Here is a 23913-nt window from a genome sequence, read left to right as displayed (position 1 = left end):
ACAAAAAAATGATCAACATTTTTTTTTTGCACGGGGTATCCAGCGCATTCGTTTTTATTTATGTAGATGATTACAATTCTCAAATAGTTTGTTTGCGTTTGCAAGACGAGAGGCGATTTCGTATTTACAGATTGCACGTGCCGTACTGTGTGACTGTACCTTGGCGAGCAGTCTGGGCACGTGCAGGGTAAATATGACGCCTTGGCAGACCACTGCTGCAGCCTTATCATCAACGGCGTGAATCTATTCGGCTCTCAACATATGGCTTGGGAATCAATTATTATTGCTTACATTTCTAACGGGACACGTGCAGCAGCCATATGAAATGCATAAACATGTTTCGCAAATCTTCCGGCAAGAAAATGGCAATCGTTGGTTGGGTTTACCCTTATTTATTTAATATTTCACAAGCGCACATTTATTTTGACTTTATTATTGGCGGGCTTGGGTGCTCTTCCCTCATCACTAACCCGTATGGTGAAGTATGGTGGAAAAAAAACTCCCATGACCAACATAGTGTGGGAAGACCTTCATCCAGCCGTAGATTTAAATAGGACTGTAAATCTATTATTTAACAGACTGCTAGCTCGAATTTGTATTAGTTACAAACTAAATCACGAATCCAAAACGGCAGTTTAATGTATCTATCGTCACTGGCCTGCCCTAACGGGAGTAAAAGGCTGCATGGTTCTCCCAGTTAAGGCCAACTCAATTCTTCTACAATTATCCACGATAAAACATGGCAGCAAAATTCTATATTTGAAGTTTTCGTGACTGCAAGGATCCATACTCTTTGGTTCTTTCGGTAAAGTCACGTAGATAAAAAATAATAATAAAAAAATGAAAATAACTAAATAAAATCACGACTTTTCGGATGCAACACAAGCTTCCGTCATCAGGTGGAACAGCCACAGCTAAATTACTGTAGTGAGCAAAATTACTGTAATTTTATATAAAAAAAACTTTTTTTTATTTTTATTTTTTCATCTACGTGACTTTACCGAAAGAACCAAAGAGCATGGCAGCAAAACTTCCAGCCGAGGATGCCGGCTCGCTGCACCCAATTGCACAGAAGATTGCCGTCTTTTATCAAAGCGCCCAGATGCATCCCGGGAATTTCGCTGCTCGCTCAATCCAAGGCAATGAAAGTTAAGGAGTTCCTGATCATTATTCAAGTGCCAGATGGCAGTCGCGTCGTCGGCACGATATGTGCATTGGCAAAGAGCAATGCATCACATTTAACAGTTCTGCGGAATTACGTAAATTCACCAGAGTGGATAAATCTGTGAATAAATTGAGCAAACAAATATAAAGGGTCATAATTTGCGACATCCACGATACTTTTGTGCTTTTCCCCCTCCCCCCCTACATTTTCATGCAATGAGAGTGCGAAATGCGCTATTATAACTGGGTGCGTTTCGATCGTGAAAATATTATCCAAGAGTGGCCATGAATAGTATCCTCCCTTTTCTCTCGTTATAAACCACGGCGCTTAACTAAAGTCTTGGATAGGGCTGAGGAGTGTCCCTCGGAAATGTTGTTGTTGTTCTTGTTGATCCTTTGCCAGGGATCTTCCCAAGGCCCGTAACTCTTTCAGGCACACAGCAGCGGGCGTCACCGTGCGCACCCCATCGCAGATGGTCCTCCGCTCGTCCTCGCCTCATGATTTGCCTCCCTTACTCTCCACACTTGCACTGGAGACTCCTTGTCCATGTGTGGGGGGGAGGGGGCTGAAAGGGGATAACCCCCCCCCCCCCCGCTAAAGGCTCAGTCAAATTGATTTTCTACTCAGGAGAGGTGCTCACCTCTCATTCACAGGCTGGAGCCAGTGGTGAAAATTCCACAGTGTTGCGACAGGTGAGGTCCACCCATAGGAAAACCACCGTTTGGTTACTCCACAGAGTGACATACATTTTGTGAAGCCCAGGAGGGGTGATCGGCTGAGTTAATCCCCAACCAGGATTTTTTTTATTCGCAAGCTTCCGATTGTGAGCAGCTTACCCCTCCCGCTGGGACACCGGGCCCGGGTTTTGCCACCAATTCTTACAGTCGAGCAGAAAAAAAAATGTTGGCACAAAACTGAGTACGATGTAGCAATGGGCGATGCAGCCGTTTCTTCGGAACACAGCGGGCGAGAGACAGAGCAGAACGCGGGATCGACGCAAGTAGATCACATCGCTGCCCATTCTGCTTAGAGTAACACTTGTTTAATATCGATTGTGTCGAGCACCCCCAACCCCACTTTTTTGTATGGCCCCCTCTTTAACTAAAATCATGTCACAGGGTTGCTAGCCATGTTGTACAGATGGTGGCAATGTAAATGCAGAGTAATTTTACACGTGCGGAAATGTTGCCAATCCACTGCTTGACGAGGGCCTCCTCCCGCGTACCCCTGCGGATCTTGGGGGTAGAAGAATGTGTGGGAACCTACGTGTCGGAGCATAGTATAGTACAACAATGGATATTGCGACACTGCCTTTTGTTGACACCTTATCCCTGCAGCAGCCTACAGCACCTGCGTTATGCGCTATGGTCACCCATCAAAGCACTGTCCAGGCTCAAACCTGCTTAGCTTCCGAGATGAAATGAGATCGTCGTGCACGTTGCCTGAGATGTCGTCATGTTAAATTACTGCGGAATTAGATTTTCACGTGGCTGGAAACATTGTCTGTGAAAAACAATCAGGGTCTAAGAATCTTTCATTTGGAAGCATTAATTGCCAAAGATCAAATGTAGCTCTCACTAGTTTTAGTTATTTTATTATGTCTGTGGGGGCCTTATGTTGGTTATAGCAGCAGCATCGTTGTTTGTTCAGAGTCTTTAGATGGTGTGATTTTTTTTCTTCCCGACCGGCTCTCGGTGAGAGGCTCGTGACCTGCAATGTTGACGCACGTACGCGCTCGCAAAACGATCCTGAGGCTACATTAGTGGATGGATCCCTGTGTGTGAGCGTGAGTGGGCGCGCATGTGCGTGCGTGTGCTCAGGTGTGGCGCTGGCCCCCCATTGATGCTCGCTAACAGCACTTGCCCCAACAGTTCAAGGTTATACGGGAGAGCTTTGTCTTTTGTGTGTGCGTGTGCGCCCTGTGCTTATTGCAGCGTTGGTACCATCGCGTAATGCACCCCGGCTCCAATCCCGCCGCAATCACAGACTCGCCGCTCGTTAGAAAATTTGCCTGCGCTGTGCGTTCCGCTTTGGTTGCCTCAAGTGTTGTCTATCGTGCCGATAATTAACTACTGCTGACGATTTTTCCATAAATTTAAACTGTGAAAATATATTATGCTGTTAGATGAAATAAGATGCCGCCTTTTTTCTATGTGTTTTTTTTGCTAATCTTGCATGGGTGAGCTTCACGAACAGCGTGGAGAATGTGGTCAGTATCGTGCATTGAAATGCTTTCTCATTTACTTGTCCACATAGACGGGATCTGTGGACAGGCCACACTGCATTGTTATGTCTACACAATTACACAACAGCATCATAACATGAACGGCCCGATGCATGCATCACCTTCATATATGGAGAGATTAGACACAAGCCACAGCAGCGTGACTGTGGCCATACAACCAAAACTACGGACCACACAGTAAACCACTCGTGCGCGCTCCATCAACGGAGGAGGGGGAATAGCGAAACAACACTAACTCTGTCCGGATGCCCTCTGGTCATGGCTTGCAGACCTCGACATTGGCATTCGCCTCCTGAACACGTTGCCACCGTGCGCAAGAACAAAATAGTCGCCGACGATCTTGTTGCGTGCGTCGTTTGATCGTGTCGCAGGTCTCCGTGGTGGAGTCGTCGTCGTCACTTGAGCTGCGCGGGGAGACTTGGGGCCCCGGCGAGGGGGAGTTGAGATGGGGGAGCGGAAGGAGCTTGGGCAGCGAGGAGGACGAGAGCGGCGAGGAGCGAGCCCTGATGGAGCTCGCCGAGGACTGCGACGGCGTGAAGGAGCGGCTCAGCGAGCGACTGGAAAAAGGGCTCGTGTCGCATTCTCCACCACCTGGCTCTCATGACCACAGGTCTGCCTCTTCATTCATTCATTCATTTTTTTTTTTATCATACTCGACCATCGCTGGTCAGTGCGAATAGGTGATTGTGGGGAGCATAGAGGTACATCACAACAACGGGTTTTCACACACAGCCCTCTGCTGGCCACCATGTAACGGAGGCCTGCAGCCTCCCCATGACAATCGGTTTGTGCTTAGTGGTCGCCCATTCAAGCACTACCCAGCTTAGCTCCCGTGATCTGACAAGAGTGGGCACATTCCGGGCGATTTGGTCATCAGCTCTATGTAGGAGTTGAGTCTGGGTAGTTTCCACCTCTTCCAAGGCATCCAGGCCAATGTGGAAAAGCGAGTAAAAAATACCCTCTAGCGGGGCTCCTGGAGCTTCCTCCAGCGGAAGCAGTGGCGTAAGAAAGACATTGCAGGACATCACCTTTACCCATCATTTATTACGTAGCACAGCCTTCTATTAGCGTACCGCAGCTTTAATGTGCTACTGCGTGACCCGTGTGTGTATGTGCTGTTAAACTAAACAATTTTTCGTTTTGCCAGGTAAGGCTACACTGAGTTATACAGCTCTTTTTCAGGTGCGACCCGGCCACAAATGATAGCTCAACGAAGTGGCTTATCGTGTGGAAATTTATAGCAGCCAAATACTCTAAACGCACGTTTCTAAATGTGGAGGGAAAAACCGGAGGACCCCGAGAAAAGTCCACGCGGCCATGGGGAGAACATGCAGCTTCCAACTTTACAAGTGTCAGGGTCGGGATCGAACCCACAACCTCCTGTATACCAGGCGAGATAGTTAACATCTGTGGTCTTACCCATGAGTGTGCTGCTCTCTCACTGACAGAGAGAAGGTGCTGCCTGCGGAGCATGTGGACAGTACAGGAAGCCCTGGCGCGCCTGCCCAGCACACTGCCCAGCACGCTGCCCAGCCCGCCCCTCTCCTGCGTGACGTCGCGCTTGGCACGGTGGTGAGTGGCACTCGCACCCACCGCAGGCGGGCCCCCCCCCCCCTCCCCACTAATGATGCTACTAAGCGGTGTGATTTAATTTACAGTGTTAATTAATCTGTTTATAAGGACCTGCATCATAACTGAGCCTGTGTCTTGGAATAGAAAGGCCTATCACTTGTTCAACCCTTCCCTTTTCTTTTCAGTGCAGTGTGATTCACCAAAATTGGAGTGTGCATATGTGCAGTAAATGAAACATGAACTAGTCCTGGGCCTTCCCTAAGCTGCCTTAAATGAATACCTGGTCCCGTGTGAGATCATCGGCACTGGGTAGACAAAGACGACCGGGCTTGGTCCTGGTCACACCATACACTCGTACACCATGGCAGCCTCCATAGGTGCTCACTAACGGCACTTGCTGCAACAGAGTATGTAGGCTTTATGGGGAGATCTTTGTGTGTGTGCGTGCACCTGCTGCGTTAGTGTGAGTCCTGCGCTCAATGAAGTGTGTGTTTTAAAGGGCCTCATCAGCTGCTTCTATGGCTCATTTTGTGGCAGCGAAACACTTGACCGTACAACATAAATCACCCGAGAAATATTTTATCTTTTTTGTCGAGCGAGGATTCCCCTGCGCGCGTTTAACCAACAACCCGCACCTCCCGCTGTGCAGCAGCATGATCTGATGCCGCGGACGTCGGATGAGGGCCCGTCGGATGGAGGCCCGTTGGGTGAGGGCCCCTCGTTTTCAGCCGACCCCGAGTCCGTCACCGACGCACGTGACGTCCTCTCCAAGACGCTGCTGCACAAAGGCCTGGCGGGGGACCAGGCCCCCGAGCCGTCTCCCTGCAGCTCCGACGAGGGTGAGGCGGCCATCGCAGAGCAAACCTCCTCCTTCGGTTCCGTTTTGTCCGCTCGGCACCGACAATGAGCCATGCATCAGTCGTGCCGCCTGCTGACAACTCCAGGCTCATTTCTTTAAGATCTTTCTTTGCCACGTCTCTCCCGTCTTACTTTCCTCGATTCTTGCACGTTTTGAGTTTATTTTCATTTGTTGCGCGGAATAATCCCGTTTAGCTGGTTGCCCGGCTATTTGTCAAGGCACCTCGGTGGTGTGTGAGCACAGCAACAACAAGATAAAGGCAAAAAACGTCAATATTGCAGATACCGAGAACAGGGTCCTGAAGGAATATTTCAGAACTAGCAAACGAGGTAATTGACGGTCGTTATACATACGTCATCGTAAACTTCATCATCATGAGCAGCTATAATCAAGTCACTGTTGGATGACCCATCACCATCTCTCATGGTCATGCAATGCAACAATCCACCGACATCACTGTGTCCAAACCATCGCAAACTTCACAGCCGTATCGTCCCTACCAGAGTTGTTTTGTATCATAGTCGCCTTCGCATTTCTGCACTCCTCAATCTTTGCATGTCGATACACCCGGGGTTCCTCCCAGGCGCAGAACATGCGGGGAACTAAATACGCAGCTCATTAATACGCTCCCTGCAGAGACAGCGGGCACTATTTTGGTGAGGAAGGCATTCTTCATTGCTGCTGGAAGGTTTAGTGGTCACTGAGCAGAGCGAGCAATTTGATTCCCCTCGCCAGCTGCTAACGTTGGGGCGCAGGCGGCCACGGAGTGGGCGGCATTTGTTTTTTCCTCCGCTGTGCACGTTCCTGCGCACGTAATGCACAGGTAAAACGAAAAAAAAAAACGAATATTCCAAAAACCCAACCTCCCATAAACAAACCACCGTTCGTTCACGGAACGCCGCTTGACGGCTCTAAAATTTTGCGGGGAACTGTGGTGGCGTTTTGTATTGGCGGCACCGCGTTGCGTCAGCGGGCATATAAACAAGCACACTGCGGTCATCACTCATCGTTATTTCGCGAGCGGCTCAGCCTGCTGCTGCTGCTGCCACCGCTGCTGCCGGCAGTAAATACTGCGCTGCTTACACCGCAGCGCTTGCGTGCCGTGCTCAGTGGAACGAGAGCGGCGAGGATCAGGTGCCTGCAGCCGGCTGGCCACCAGGGGGGGGTGATGTGTCGACTTGCATCACGGGCGCAAAGGAATCGTATCGAGAGGAGTTTTTACTGGTAGGAACCTACTGGTTCCACCAGCCCACAGGGGATTATTGTGTCCGTCCGTCGTGAAGGGAGGGGTTGGGTGGGGAGGGTGGGGCTGGGTGGGGAGGGTGGGGAGGGGCTAGGTGGGGAGAGTGGGGAGGGGCTAGGTGGGGAGGGGCTGAGTGGGGAGGGTGGGGAGGGGCTAGATGGAGAGGGTGGGGAGGGGCTGGGTGGGGAGGGTGGGGAGGGGCTGGGTGGGGAGGGTGGGGAGGGGCTGGGTGGGGAGGGGCTGGTCACCCCGTGGTGCCCTTATAAAACTCAACGTTTAACCTACTCACGCCGGCTTGTGCCCGCCCTCACAGTCGGGCATATTTGCGGAATACACCACGCCGCCGTTGACCCTGGCCATTGACCGAGCAACCCAACGTTCCTACCAGCTCCCTCCGCAGGAATGTGTTTTCTTCCTGTCAGGCAGCGCGCACTTGGTCCGGGAGACGCTTGAAAACTGACGTTGTGTGCCTGAAGTGTTATTTTTTTGCGGCTGATGCAGATGCGCTGTAATTGATGGGAGCAGGAGCACGTGGGTTGGAAATAGAGTGTGCACTTTTTGTCAACGCCCAAACGCGTTGTTACTGCTTGCGTTTTGGCAGCATCGCGCACTGACGTGGCTTTTTATTGCGGATGCATTCCGTGATTTGTTGGGCTTCCTTGGTGTTGCACATTTGCCGTGAAGGACCATCGCTCTTAAGGCTTTTATTTCAAAGTGTCCTATCAGTGCAGTGGATTAACCGCACGACTCGCAGAAAGCGTAGGAGTTAAAAAAAAATCTTAATCGAGATTTCGACTCGGCCTTTCATCCCTCTGCGGTGAATAAACCCAGCAGTGAGAAGTTGAACATTTAGGGATGTGCTTTGGATGAACTCTCGCCCCGCTCCAAAGGAATGTGGAATTTCCACCGCTGGCTTCGTGCTGTCAAAAGGGAGCAGAGCTGCGGCTCCGTGTTGTTCCTTTGGGGCCGTCCATAAATGACGTCACGCACTTGGGGGGGGGGGGGGTCAGACATTTGTGCCGATGGGGGGGGGTTTGAGAAATGTGACGTCACATAAAAATGCGCAACTTTAAATAAATATAGACAACACGTTCTACTTAATTGAATAGACTTTTAAATAAAAAATTTCTCCTACAACAGAGTGCAGCGCCACATTAAATACGCACTACAATGACAATAGTTGAAAGCGATTTGAAGCATTTTTATTTGAGGGGGGGGTCTGACTTTTTGTGACGAAGGGGGGGGGGTCAAAAATCGTCCAAAATCGCGTGACGTCATTTATGGACGGCTCCTTTGAGCTGGAAACCACTGGCGTGGCTTTGATAATGGGGGGGGGGGGCGTTGGTAATTAAGAGCGCAGCCTCAGCGTGGTTCAAACAAAGTGTTGTTGTTAAAGCGGTGAAGCATCCCCCCTTCAGTGAAGCCATGGCGAGGCCTAAGCAAAAACAAATGTGTGGCAAGAGCCTGGGGCCGCCATACGTCCACTCGGTGTATTCCTCGTTGCTAAGCAGCCTCGCTGTTTGCAGACCCCCGTGTTTATCCATTGACAAAATCGTTGCCGTCCCGAAAATTGCAAGGAAGCGGGATTCTTTTGCCGTGATTGTCTCAAACACGCAACGTTTAGAGCAAACGCGCACAGCTGAAATGCATTTGATGGCCTCTCCGGCTATGGCGAGTGATGAGAAAGACAACGTTTTCGAGCGGCTAATAGGGAGAAAATGTGACTGGTGAATAATAAGAATGATGTGTGCAATATTTGTGTGGCAAGCTTTTTGCCGCGATAGTCGCTGACTTGGTCGAGGGCTTGTGTGGGTGTGAGCACCTCGCCCACCTGGGAGAGCGGACCCCCCTCGCCGCCTCCCCCACGCCCCCACCCTCATCCCCCCTTCGAACCCACTCCTCCCCCCACGCCCCCCACCCCACGCCCCCCACCCCACGCCCTCCCCCCCTTCGTCCCCCTCCTCCCCCCACGCTCACCCCCACCTCCCCACACCCCCTCCCCCACGCCCCCCACCCCACGCCCTCCCCTCCTTCGCCCCCCTCCTCCCCCCACGCCCCTCCCCACTTCCCCACACCCCCTCCTCCACCTCCCCCACGCCCACCCCCTCCTCCCCCCTTCGCCCCCCTCTTCCCCCCACGCCCCTCCCCACTTCCCCCCACGCCCACCCCCTCCTCCCCCCCACGCCCACCCCCTCCTCCCCCCACGCCTACCCCCTTCGCCCCCCTCCTCCCCCCACGCCCACCCCCACTTCCCCCCACGCCCTCCCTCTCCTCCCCCCCACGCCCTCCCCCTCCTCCCCCCCACGCCCTCCCCCTCCTCCCCCCCACGCCCTCCTCCCCCCACGCCCCCCCCCTCCACCACCCCCCTTCGCCCCCCATTCCCCCACGCCCTCCCCCTCCTGTCCCCTCCTCCCCCACGCCAACCCCCCCCCCCCAGCAAGTGCCTGCCCTGGTACCCGTGAATCGAGGTGGGGGTGTTGCATGCACGCTGTGTTCCCTTTTTGTCCCACCACTCTCAGTTCATTTCACGAATCGCGTCGGCTTGTTTTAGACTCTCCCGCCAACTTATCCGTGTGAATATAGCAGCGTGCGGTCTCGAACGAAAATAGCGCGTGCACGGTGTTACATATCGCAGTGTTTATTTATTGTGTTACTGGCAGGGCAAGATTTTGAAGATGGCTCTTAATAGGGGCACAACTGGAACGCACATCAGGATATGCTATTGAAGGTGGACTAGGTTAAAAATATGGTGAATTGCAGAGGCGAGGAAAGAGCAGGTTGGAGCGATTTTGGAAGCTGAACTCGATAATGGGAAGTAACGTACCGACGTGAGTGAAGAATACATGTTTCAATACGTGCATGTGACCTGCTATTACGGGTGATGTGCATGAACGCTGATGAATGTAATGGAAAAAAAAGCTGAAGGAAATTGCACCAAGCGTGGAGAAGTGCACGCTTGGAATTGCACTGAAAAGACGGTAGGAACGCATTGGTCACAGAACACATTCCAGTTAGAGATATCGTGTTTTTATGGGTATGTTGAACTTATTTTGCACGGTACTTAGCCAACCGTGCTAATTGGAGGTGCAGGGAAAAGACAACAACCTAAACATAAAAAGCACTTCTAAAGGAATGAGTTTTTAATCTCAATCTAGATTGAAAAGTGCATAGCTCCAGTGGCGTCCTAATATCGGAAGAAAGAGCGTTCCAGACGGCCGCAGAATCGCATCTGAAAGTTCACGATGTGGCGACCGTCTCTGTTTGACGGCTAGCCAAAAGCCGCTGCAAGGATGACCGGAGTTGGCGTGATGTTTTATCCTCTTTGACGTGACCAGCAAGGTACTGTGGTTCATTTGTGGCAAGCACTTTTTGCACAATGAGTGCGGCATAAATAAACTGACTGTGAAGAGGAGTAAAGTGGGCTTGGATGGAACACGTTGCCGGAAGTGACGATGCCCGATTTATCGAGCCTGATGATGATCGGAGTGGCAACCAATGGAGGGAAACGCACCTGTGACAGGACATTCACCGCGGAGATGGAGCGATGAAATCGGCTCCTGTGCAGGAGCTAGTTGGATTGTGGCATCACGAGACTGTGATGGGTGATGGCAACCTTCATGCAGCAGTGGATATATCTTGTCTCATGTTGATGATGATGAAAGCAATTTAAATTTTGGGCCTCTTTTGTTTTAGTTTGTAACGGAATTGTGAGCTGGGTTATCTTACAAACTTTCATAATATTTTGTGTACAGGATTGTCTTTTAGGTACATTTGAGGTGACAGCCGGTACATCTTGATTTAGATTCTTAAACATAATGGACTAAGATCGACAAAATCTTGTCACATCCCGATGACTTTGTCCCATGTTTTCCTAAATCACGTTCTGGCACCAACGTATGTGCACGTCATCTCATAACATAATTCATTTATATATGTCTCAGTAGTTTTTAGTACTGAGCTTCAGCCAAACCAATACAATAAAGAACCCCACTAATGGGCCGAGTCTATAAAGCAAGGAAGGATATTGTTAGGGTGAGGTAATCGCCAACGCAGGGGGCTGTTTAACATGCCACGATGTATTATCTGCTTCTGTTAATTCAATAAAATATTTCTGAACGACGTACGGGAGTCTGGTAATAATTAGAGGGCATCCATCAAATGGCTCGTAACAAAATAACATTTGGATTTTCTGCCCACACATTGCACTAATTGTTCTGGACCTCACCGTGGGGCTTTATGGTCTCAAATAAAAAATATATTTTTTACATATACAGTAACCTTGCGTTTATTACAACAATAAAAATCTACAACGAATTACTTTCTTTTTTATAAAACCCTTTTCCGATTTATTAACAATAGTACTGTAAATAGTACTGTATATAGAGTACAATATAGAAGCCACGGTTGCTTATGCAGATGATTCTTTTAAACATCGCAGTACTGCTTAGGTGGAGGGCTGTTTCGGTAATGATTGCGTCTGTGCCATAAATTAGTCGCCCTAATTAGCAACAGCGGGGACGCATCGCGGCAAGCGTTGGGAAGTGTTTTTTTTTGGTGGAGGAAAGCCACGACGGTCCCCCACGATCGGGCACGCGGCTCCCGGCCCAAATGGCACGCGTGCTGCCCGGTCTGGGCCATCAGCATTCGGCCGGCAACGTCCATTCATTACGGCACTTTGAGGGACTTCGCACTCCCGCGAGCATGTCCTCTGCCGCTCGTTCGCTCGATGAGGAGGTGCTGGAGCGGTGTGGCCGTGTCACTGTGTACACCCGCAGAGGGATGGACTTGTGAGTTTGCAGCGCGCACTGATTGCTTGCACAATCTGATTGCCCACCTGTCGTGGATTTCCCCCCAATTGTTCTCTTTTTGAAGTCACTTTCCGGGGAAACCTTGGGACATTAAAAGTAAGTTGGGTAACAATGGGCCCATGCAGGACGAGATGCCTCGCGTGGTATACAGGAGGTCATGGGTTCAATTCCGACCCTGACGCCTGCTGTATATTTGGGGTTTGCGTGTTCTCCCCGTGGTTGTGTGGATTTTCCTACGGATCTTCAGGTTTTCCCCTCCACATCTAGAAACACGCGTTTCAAATATTTGGCTGCCATAAACTTTCACGTGATAAGCCACTTCATTAAAGCTATAATTTGCAGCCAGGTCGCTTCTGAAAAAAAGATCTATATAGCTGAGTGGGCCTTACCCTGGTAAACTAAAAAAAGTGTATTTAAGTTTTCAAGATAGTGCATTTACACGTCATCGACCCTTCTCCGATATCGCTTGAGACGCTGCCCCTCACAATGCAATTCACGGGTTGGCATCAATCCCACGCCCGATCCCCTCCTCTCCTCCACCGATGGTTGTCGCACCGCCTCCGCGAATGTCGTAGTGGCCCGCAAGCCTTCGGAGTCGCTCACCGCCAGGAGCGTCCCGCCGTGTTCCACTTGAATGACCCCACGGTGGCGTTCAACCCCGGCTGTCACCGGCCACCGCGCGGATGAGATTCCACTCAGGAGTCTCAATTTAAATCGCGCGTCTCAGGCCAGCGGCAGCTGTTGCTGCTAGGGGGTGGTGGTGGTGGTATTCTGCCCAGTCCCAACCCTCGCTAATGTTACCCTTTTCATTGGCAAGGAGGTTCCTTCAGCGAGCGGTTTGACACGAGGCGCGTTGGTTTCATGTTGCCGGCGCGTGTGCACATTTTTGTAAGGGGATATAAATGACTTGTCGACTCGTACCATGGCAATGCACTGTGGCGTTTCTTATTATTTTGAAAAGGCACAAGTAGGCCCGTAGAAGTTGCAATGGAATGTTTGTTTTGGTGCTGAAAATGCTGAATGCTTCGTAAGCTTTTATTTTTCAGGTGCGTTTGATGTTTGGAAATGAGTCAACGTTTCAAAATCTACAAGCGTCGCACTTTCATCGCCAAAATGCAAAGTACACGCCCGTTTTCTTTAAGTTGAACGTGGGATTTAACTTTGACCAGATACAGTTTTGACTTGGGCACGAAAAGATAAGGGGAGGAGGTTTAAGTATAATAAGGATAAGGCTGGTTCCACCACAACAGTCGACAACAAATGAGCTCATAGTGGAAACAAGGAGTGGATATTGCCGTGTAATCATTATCTAACTGCTGCCTTTTGTCTTGAGGATAACAATGGAAGAATGCATTTTTGCTCGCTCGCGCAATCGACGAGCAGCAATAACGGAGTTTAATTGGGTGGACGAGCAGCAGATTCCTTTGGCTAACTTCATCATTTGCGCTGGTGATGTCAGCATCCACGTGTGGCCCCTCACCCCCTGAACGCTCACACGCACAACACAGCCCGTGCCGGAGCGTGGTCCCCACTTCCTGCCCAGCTGTGGGGGAATGTAGCCTCGCTCGCACGCTCGCTGCAGCCCTTCTGCGTTTCGTGCGCTCTCCCTCGCGCCGCTCCGTCACTGTCTCCTTCTCCCCCTCGCTCTCTCGCTCGCTGCCTCCTTCTCCCCCTCGCTCGCTCTCTCGCTCGCTCGCTACGTCGTCGCCGCCGCTGCCTCCTCCTTCCTCTCCCTCCCCCCCACTACCACCACCGCCGCCGACGACGCCGCCGCTCACTCCCGCATCCCTTCCGCTCCGTTCGCTCGGCGAATTTCCACGGCTCCGCCCTGCCCTACCCAGCCCACGGCTCCGCGGCGCGTGAGAGCGCGACTGTCGGCGGGGCTCTTCTCCTGCGCGCGGGTCCCCCGGCCGTGGCGCGCGCGCGCGCGAACGCACGCGCGAGCGCACACGCACGCACGAACGCACGTGTACGCACGCGCGCACGTGCGCACGTGATCGCACGCCGCGTCTGGGTGTGGTGGGGGACGGAGCGCGGCCGCTTGACGCACGAGGGCCCCCGGCACTCCATGGACGTGCTCGGGGGGGGTGGGTCGGCCGCCGGTCAGCAGCGACGCGTCGAGGCAGGATGTAGGAGGGATGTAGCCTCTTCCTGATTTCCCAGGGGCCGGCACAATGGAGTTTTGCGGTGAGTGTCACCCACCCCCCCTACACCGAGTCTGTGTTTGTGAACTCCTCTGATTTCTCTGCTGCTACAGCACTGTGGTGTGTCGCTTCAGTGGGCCTCCGCTGCTTGCTGCTGCTGCTGCTGTGGCGGTCCCGAGGCCGTTTGTTTGTAAATCAATGAAATGCATTCTCGCAGGAATTTAACAAAACACGTTGTCGTGTGTGGTGTTTGTGTGTCGCGGGTTATGGATATGGGTTGCAATGAGGGTGCTCAGTAGAAGCTGTTGGAGCACACACGTACGTGAACTACTGCGGTTGTCAAATGAAGTAGACTATAAATGTATTTAATAAATATTCATAGTTTCCTCATTTGAGTTTCAAGTGACATTCGCTCGGATGCAAAGTTTGATTTTGTTGTGTTAACGTTATCCACGATTTACGCGCGCGTTTTGCACCAAATGGAGCGTGCATAGTCGCGGCGCGGAGATTGGGACGCTGATGGGTTGTAACGCTTAAGGGATGTCACAATCTTTATTATTGAGGCGCATCTCCAGATACATCCCAGGAGAGCTACTGCCCCTCTGAATGCTAATACGCACGGCCCGGCAAAGCGTGTCTGCCTGTCTGCGCGTGCGAGGGTGCTTTTATCATCTGCAGTTTTTTTTTGTTTGTTATCGTTGACAAGCTGCAGAAATTCTTCCTCTCCCATGCACATGGAGCGCAGGAAAGGGGGGGGAGGGGAGAGGCAGCGGCGTGCGGGCGAGATTGATTCACTCCGACTACCGTGGGGCCGCCCGACCGGGAACGGCGACTGAATGGGGGCTGGGAGGCTCGTGCCGTCGTGAACGGAGCCTCCGTGCGCACGGCTCTCCACTCCCGCGTCTCACGTGCCGTCCTCTCTGTCTGTCTCTCTCCGCCCGTCCGCAGAGCCCGAGCCCGTGGTCCTCAAACCGCCGGCCGAGGACGACGAGAGCAAGTCCGCCGGCGAGCCCGAGGCCGGCGACGGAGATGGGAAGAAGGCCGAGGAGCCCCAGGCCTCGGTTCTCACCGACGGAGCCGCCGCCCACGCCGCCGATGAAGAAGAGGAGAAGTTGGACGCCAAGACGGACACCAAAGTGGATGCCAAGGCAGACGCCAAGGTGGATGCCAAGGCGGACGCCAAGGAGGACACAGAGGTGCCCGCGGAGGACGAAGACACCCGGGAGACGATAGACGGTGAGAAAGCGGAGAAGCCGTGTGGGCCCGCCGAGGAGGGAGATGAGGAGCCCACGGGGTCCCTTGCTGAGCCTGACGACGACGACGACGAGGAGAAGGGGAAGGAGGACAAGAGCGCGGCGGACGAGGTAGAGGAGGGCGACGCGGAGAACGAAGATGAAAGAGGAGGAGCCGGCGAGGTGGATGTCCCGGAGACGCCGGACACCGGGACAGAAGAGCCGGAGGATGGGCTCGGTGAGTCGCTGCGTTTCACTCCGCACGGCCATCGTAGAACCACACACTCGCAGGGTGAGGAGCACGTGCTCACAGGGTGAGGAGCACGTGCTCACAGGCTGCTCCATGCATTTTCCTGTGTTTGGCTAATGGCCTAAATGAATCGCTGTGCCACTCAGCACAGTCCCCATATATAAACACTCTCAGGCTGCTCTATGCAGTTGCGTTGTTTAGTTGAATACATGCTTTGCATGTCACTGTATCACGAGTCGCAAGTTAATGTAGCTATTCATGTATGAATCGTAATTAAATGCAGAATCTGTAGACGGCATTAGGCATATGTTTAACAATAACATTTATTCTTAAACATGCTTATCCTGCAAATGCTACCTAATGGGTTTATTCAAATGCCAGCAGAGCATGGCATATGGCGTGAAACTCCGCGCAGCTCATCTCTTTATCATCGACGTGGCAGCGGTAATTGCGCCAAACGTGTCTCATCTCTAAACCCGCTTGCATGCTAAACGGTAGTCTCATCGTTCAACAGGATTATCCAGCCGCTCCAGTAAAACCAATAATCCCGACCCGCCATTATCGTGAGCAGAGGTTTGAACGGGGAAGCCGAAAAGCTTCGCCTCAGACCGTGAGCGATCCTGAGCCGCCTCCCAAACGCTTCCTGCGTTTCACAAGGCGACGTTCATTTGCGTGTCTTTTACGTGCCAGGTAATCGACATTTAGTGTTTTGTTAATATGACGTTACGTTTGTGCAACAAGTAATACGCTTGCACACTTGAGTTTTTTTTATATGTGAGATTTTTTCAACTGTTTACATTTTTATTTTTTTAATTTAAATGTCCACGCTCGCACACAGCTATGAGACACCTAATTTTGTGCTCTCATCAGGGCAGGCCTCTGTCTGTGTTGAGCATTGGGGGCGGGGGGGATCTCTGAGACATTGAGGGGGGCAGGGTGGCTCACAGCTAAAAGTGCCCTGGGTTCATTTCCCAACTTTGGGCACCTTTCTGTGTGGAGTTTGCGTGTTCTCCCCCCTGTTTTTCCTGGTTTTCCTCTGGGTTATCTCGTTTCCTCCCATCGCTTAAAAAATCACATGCAGTGGAATTGGCCAAAGATCCCAATGCTGAACATTTACACGTAAATGTACGCGTACATTTACGCGATCTAACCCAAAAACCTCTATTATGGATGATATTGGTCGCGAATGCCTACGTGTTAAGCTGAACATTTACCTGCAATTACACCATTGGTACCTCATTTGCCAGTAAAAAATATGATAATTGTTTTTTTACCCTTTTATCTGGCAACAAAACTGACCCTTTTTACGAGGAGTCATGTTTGCATAGACCACAATACCTGCAGTCATAATGCAAACAAAAAACATAACTCTGATAACGTATGCACTGTCCTCAACTTCAAGCATTTGGAGCAAAACATCGAACATTTGCAGGCTTATTTTTACTTCTTATTCAACTAAGTTCTACTTATTGTCAATGTCCTTTAAAAAAATGTTTAAATAATTACAGCGATACATCTCCGCTGCTCCTTACACGTGTATCTGGCTTGACCTCCTGAATGTGAAATTATGGTTGTTGGGCTGCCGTATGGAGGAAGAAGATTTTAATACTCATAGAGCAGTGATTTATTTTGTTCGGATGTAAGATGGCAGTTGTCCACATGTGCTTTCGAGTTGTAGTTTGTGCATTTTGACTTGATGTCTGACATCTCGCTCTACGTTCTTAGTCGGCTTCAGCGAAACGCCGGACCGACGTGTCCAAAAATGCTTGAAATAAACGGAAATCACGTCAGGAGAGAGAGAGAGATCCTCTTTAGCACACGTCCGCTCCGATAGACCGGTTCGCCTCCTGATAATCGTGGAGTTGCTTTAAGAAGTGTCACACTTCCCCAATAAGGATGAATTTGGTTCGTGAGCTTGTCTTTGTAGACCTTTGAATGTTATCCCCTCACCCGTATGGGTTTTCTTCAGGTGTTCCAGTTGCTTCCCTCATGCAAAACGCCCCTTACATAATACATTCACAAAAAAACAATCCCAAACCCCGTGGTAAAGAGTCGGCGATGTAATCCTGGATAAACAATTACAATTTTCGTTTGTTGCTGTCCTGCTGCTCTCATCCCCTTGCGGCTGTCCCATTTATCTTGGGTCTTTCCCCTGCACGTTTACATCGGTCAGCCCCACACGCAGCAAAAAAACACAGAAGAATTGCCATTACCATCTACGGGGAATAACATGTTGCCCCTGTCTAACACATCGCCGTTCAGTTTTACTGTTTTTTAAAGGGGTCTGTCGGTAAACAAGCCTGCGCCACAAATGTAAAGCACTTTGTTCAAGAGGGTATTTACCGCAGTCGTGGAACCATTGGCTTTTGGAAGTCAGAGGTGTAGTGGAACGAGTTTGTTACACATCACAGAACACCTGCGGTGATCAACGGTGCAGTGCATCCATCGTAAACGGGTCATATATACTGCCGCGTTATTTAAATTTATATAGACACCACCGGGTGTGGGAGCTGGGGGAAATGTGAGGGGACAAAAAAAAGATTACATTGAGAAGCGTTAAAACTGAGAGCGTTCAAGCCAGTGCCGGAAATGTTTTCACAACGCGTTCCCAAGCCTCTGCCACGCCTTGCCAAACCTTGTCCGCGTCCACTTGTGGATGTATTGCGATATATACGAACCGCGCATTTTTAATGTGTTTCATCCGAACATTTTCTTGACAGTGTCCGTCAGCTGCCGTGTATAAAACACGCCGTCCGGAACGGTGTGGAGATTACCTAGACTGCTTGGGCACCCAGGTGTGTTTTGTCGCAGCTGATCGACAAGCAGTGGCAGAGCGGGGAGACGTTGCGTGACGAGCGGGTGGTGACGATAGTGGCCGCTGGTCTTCACGCATCGGCGGTGTAGCATATTTGCGGCTTACGGGTCCCTTGTATCTCCTCGTGTGGCCGGATGAATAGCAATGTCTGAAGTCCAGGTCAGTTTAGCCAGGAAAATGTATTCAGTTGATGTACAGTCGATTGCTTCAGTGTCTCAATTGAATTTCAAACCTAATGTCAGAGGCCGCAGTATTTTCATCGTGATGTGGTCACTAGTCTGATGGCAACATTCACCAGGCCCCACCTGACAGAAATCCTAAATAATTTCATCGCGATAACTGAATAACAATGGAAAAAGTGGAATGTATACCATTAGTCTTGTGGTGTCAAAGTGTAAAGAAAACCCCCATGGAATCCAGGTGTTTATCTGTGGCTGCACGTCAGGTAGATACTAGATAGAGGTTGTTGAAAAAGAACAGAGCCATTTGTATAAATGGTGAGCTGTTTTGTCTCTGAAGAGGGTATTAGTTGAGTACCTGCACATACTACCTGCAGTAACTGCACCTTAAGTACCTGTACCATAGCCAAATTCCATTCCCCAAACGTCAAGTCCCTTCAGATTAAGATGAGGCATCTGTGTGTGTGTGATATAGGCAGTTATGTCAGGAGAACTGTAAACGTTACAAAAAAATCAATGAACGTACGAATCCCGAGACACCGGCGCGTGCGTCGTCTTAACGCATTTCTAAAAACGTTCAAACTCTGGCTGAGGCCCCCCACGAGATTTGTGTAGATGCACAGAGGCCACGCCGTGTCTCTCCACGAGCGCATTTATATCGGTGGAGCGAGCGATCGCGAAGCGCACGCCGTTCATGTGCGCTATCTCTCTCAGGAAATGTATCACCGCTTCCTGCGGCTGTTTTCACCTCGGAATACAGCGGCCGTGGGACAGGATTTCGAGGAAATCATGCCGATCGGGAAGGGGTATTTGCGGAAACGGCCACACGGGCCACAGAATGGAAATCTGGCACAGCTCTGAGCCACACGGAGACCCGGATATCCCACCTTTGCTGTAATATTGCTTAAGAATAATGGAACATATTTCTATTAACGACGGGTGGCATGGAGCGCACGCTGGTTCAGATTGAATCACGAATTGTTAGTTGACATCGCCAGGTGTGAAATAGGTCGGCAGTTTTCGAATCACTTCACACTCGTACTGGGTGTCCATGACCTGGGCCCTGCAGCACAGCCTGGCCTCATAATCTGCCATCCGCATCTGATAATTAGTTAAACGTGCGTTATCAATAAGCCGCATGATGATTATATTATTGTGCTACTTGCAACGTTAGCAATAGGAATCGTATACACGTTAGGATGTGAATATGTCTTAGCTCTCCACTGTTTTTCAGCCACATGGTGCAAATCTGCGATGTGTAAGAACGTTGAATTAAAACAAACACCCAAATTACCCCAGGCACATTGACATTCTTTTGCATGAGCTATTGAAAAAAATATTCCTGTACCGCACTTTGTCAATCCACTGCTGGATGAGGGCCTTCCCACACTGTGCGGGTCTTGGGGATTATTTCAACAGACTTCACGCTGGTCAGTGCGGCATGGAGCAATAGACGTGGGGACGCAGAAGTATAGTACAACAATCGAGTTTGCCGCTTTGCCCGCTGCTTACCACCACATAGTTGCGAAGCCTATAACAACCAGTTTGTTTGTTGTGATGGTGGCACATCCACGCACTTTCCAGGCTCAAACCGCTCAGCTTTCCGATATCTGATGAGAATCGAACTCATTCCGGGCGATTTGGCAAATAGGCATTGAAGCAATAATACCGTTGCCATAAATTAGAGCTAATGTGCAGAATAAAGAGAATGACAAAAGAGAAGGAGGAGAGAGAGATGGAGCACTTCATGTGAAGTAAATCGAGTGCACGTAATGGACTTTGACAAGCACAAAGAAGCTGGGAAACACGGTGTTGCTTAATGTTGCCGGGCAGCTGCAGGAATCGATGTGGAGGATGCGGCGTCGTCCTAATGGAATTAACATTCTGGCCGCAGGACCGCGTACACAGGTCGCTGTGTGAATTCCTCTTTGGAGCCAATGCTTGTGCGGCGTCGTAAATACTTGAGGTATAAATGAGACCGCCACGGCGCCTTTTTTTTTGTTTATTCTGCCCGGACCAGATGCCCTTTTTTGTCCGCAAAGCGTTCCTTTACATTTTTTGTTTTGTTACAAACCGGTAGTGAATTTTTGTTCGTCTCAAATCGTGTCTCGTTGGCGTCAATATCGCGCATTGGTTGCGTTTAGCATGTGTGCCTTTTATTCTGGGCTGAAATAAAAGGGAGCGTTTGTCAATAGTAATGGCGGTGAAATAATTTGGCCTGTGCCAAGAAACCTCGCTCATGTCCGTGGATTTCTATTGATTTTATTTATACCCTCTCTCTCACACACACAAAGACCCCCCCCCCCCGTATAGAATTATTGGACTGTCGAGGCAAGTGCTGTTAGCGAGCACCTATGAATGGTACGTGAGGGGGTGGGTGGCCAGCGGCACGCCCAGCCGCCTTTGTCTCCCTCGTAGAGATGTTTACACATCGCACCAGGTACTCATTTGAGACTGGGTCGACCTAGGGGTAGGCCCAGGACTGGTTCAGATATTCGTAATCAATGTTGGCCATGAGTGGGAATCAAACTCCGGTCGCCGCTCCCCATACACACAATACACACGTATAAACACACATATACATAAACACATACCCACAACACCCACATACACACAACTACATACAGCCTTGATTTGAAGCTTTCGTGACTGCAGGAATCCATACTCTTTGGTTCTTTCGGTAAAGTCACGTAGGTAGAAATAAAATAAAATAAAATAAATCGCGACGTTTCGATCGCAACGCAAGCAATCCTCATCATACATACAGCATACAGTATCCGATTATAAAATAATACATTCCCACCGACACAATTTTATTCATAAGAATCATATTTAACACCGAAGCATCGCTCCACGCCCGCTGGCTACAGGTGCACGACACACCATTGCCGTGTCGTGCAAACACGCAGTGCGCGAGTGTGCGCACAGTGCAGCAAACGATATAATTACACCGATAATAACACCACGTCCACCAAGCGGTAGTGACCATCGCAGCCAAGTACAGTCCAAGCAATCTCCACGGATGACAATGCGTGGGGATGGGGCCTTGATGCCGCTGCAGCGGATTGACGAAGAGCTTGACTGCATTTACAGTTCTTCCTCCAGTGAGCTACGTGGGAGCTTAATGGCACAGAGGAGATGGCACGCGATATTAACTTGGCATCTTTTAGCAACGTTGAACGTGCGTGATTTACGCCGGTGAATGGTTGCCATCATCGCTTTGCCACGCCACAGCTCGGTCTTGTCAGCCCTGCTGGGAGGGGGGTGAGCGGCATTCTGTGGGATCCGGCGAGGCGGTAAGTTGGGAAGTTTACCTCTGCGAGCCCCACGGAGCATTGATCTCTCGCATCCTTCCCCACCACGGATCATCGTCGGACCGGCCGATAGGGCGTTGGTTGGGGGGGTTGGTGGCCTTGGCGTTTGGGAGGCAAACGTGGGGGGACCCGCCTAGGCCACGCAGCCAGCGCTATCTCTCCGCCGTACACTTTGTTGTTTGAATAATGGAGAATGTGCGGTGAGCGGTTTGCAGCCAAAATGAGGAACATTTCAGGAATGCCGCGTGCAGCAGAGTTCCCCCGCGCCTGTGAGAGGTGGGCGGTGGGAAATGCGTGGGATTTCGCCGACTGATCTAATGCAGATCAAGATTCCTCAGCCGAACCAATACTGCAACATGAAATCGCACTCAGAACTCCTATCTTTGTCGGGTTCGCTTGAATCACGCCCGTTCTCGCGCCGGGTGATCGTCTCTTTCCCGCTGGCAGCGGCGAGCACACGTGACAGCGCTGCGATGCCGCACGTGCGCTTGCCCGCACGTGGATCGCCGACACGTGTACGTGTGAGGCTGGCAGCATGAAAAAAACGTGAGGCATTTTGTGTGTGTGTTTAGTTTGTCCCCCCGCACCTCCGATTAGCACGCGTTTGCTGTACTAAAAAATATATATGCCCCGGCCAAATATGCCTCTTAATGCTTCTTGAATGACATCCCAGAAATAATGGCTTTTATCACAAATTATCCGTAGCACACGATGGGTGGATGCGGCCTGTCGTGGGCTGTGTTGATTCACGGTTCAATTATCTGCGCCAAAATTGGGAGAAGCCTTCTACAGAGAGAGAGATGCGTGCGAGGTGGGGGGTGGTTGGTCTACAGGTGCTGCCAGTGGAGAGTGGGTCAGTGGAAGAGGTGTAAATCTCTTGCGCATAGTGGCGGCAAACCGCATCGCCGCCTTTACGGCCAAGTGCAGTCAAGGATGGTACACATCTTCAGCGCCTAAACTACGTTTCAGAATACTTCATAAAATCTGCCTGCACAAATTGTTATAGGCCGCTTAAACCGACTAACGATTGGGTTTGGCAGTTTAATTGTGCATTGTGCTCTGAGGAATAAATGTTTCCGTTACGGCATCCACTCAGCGTTTACCTTTGGGTGCGCTTCATCTTATCTGGCCCATACATAAAATTTGAGCACGAGGCAGACGGCAAGCTGTGTGCAACGCCGTGTTTCTATTAAGAGGGTCGCCCTCAAATATCAAGCTTAAATCCAGCATCGTCTAATTTCGATCTGATCCCAAAGTCTGTACGATCGTCCTGGCCGAGGGGGCATTTGACAACCGGCCCAGGCCTGGCGGGAGGAAGGGAGGGGGAGGAGGTACTCCCAGTGCCGGATTATTGTAGTAGCAAAAGTAGCAAATGCTACGGGCCCCGCACTTTCAAGAGCCCCGCGCTAAATGCGTTCAAGCCATCAATTCCGGTTCAGTGATTCTGCACTTGCTATTACTATAGTACTATACTGCCTTCAACTTTTATGAACGATTTGTCGTATTATCTGGCTGTGTAGCAAATGAAATAATACAATTACTTTACTATGCAAGTAAAACATGTATGTGTTTTAATATTTACGTGTTTTTTTTTTTAGAACATATGCTCCAGGCCCCGCACTAGCTTAGTCCGGCACTGGGTGCTCCACGTGTGTGTCGGGGACAACGGTGAAAAAGATGCAGGATGTAAATGGAGCCAACTGCGTTGCAGGTTTTTTTTTTCAAAGTCATAAATGTATCGCCATTCCTGAATTAAAGAAAGTTCTCGTGTTTAGTGACGAGGCTTAGGAAGATGAGCTATGGGGGTTGTCGTGATCACCCCGCAGCTACGTGCGGGCGTGTGGTGAAAATCTTCTCACCGAAATCAAACCTCGCTGATGTCGCCCTACGCCCAGCGCCTTCTGTGACTTTCAACACCAATTTGTCCAACACCCAAGTGGGTACCATTACTCGGTGGCATTTCCCATGCCTTTGCACGAGCGTGGGTTAAGCCTGTGCTGGTGAATGAGGCTTTAGCAGTGAGAGAGTCACGTGGCCACCCCCTCTAGGCATACTGCACGTGATGGAGGCCCGTGCGCTGAGCTAGC

General features: G+C 50.6%; 1 protein-coding gene across 3 annotated transcripts in view; it reads left to right on the top strand.

Moving 5' to 3' along the window:
- LOC144943522 (uncharacterized) overlaps nt 1-23913 on the top strand; it is a 139367-nt gene that overhangs the window by 77222 nt on the left and 38232 nt on the right. For all 3 annotated transcript variants that reach the window (XM_078871050.1, XM_078871049.1, XM_078871048.1), the window contains exons 8-11: nt 3782-4020; nt 4859-4982; nt 5632-5821; nt 14985-15506. In XM_078871050.1, coding sequence (XP_078727176.1) covers nt 3782-4020; nt 4859-4982; nt 5632-5821; nt 14985-15506 — 1075 coding nt within the window. The remainder of the gene's footprint in view (nt 1-3781; nt 4021-4858; nt 4983-5631; nt 5822-14984; nt 15507-23913) is intronic.

Source organism: Lampetra fluviatilis, chromosome 31 (genome assembly GCF_964198595.1).
Source record: "Lampetra fluviatilis chromosome 31, kcLamFluv1.1, whole genome shotgun sequence".
NCBI classification, from domain to species: Eukaryota; Metazoa; Chordata; class Hyperoartia; order Petromyzontiformes; family Petromyzontidae; genus Lampetra; species Lampetra fluviatilis.
This window is presented reverse-complemented; position numbering and strand designations above follow the sequence as displayed.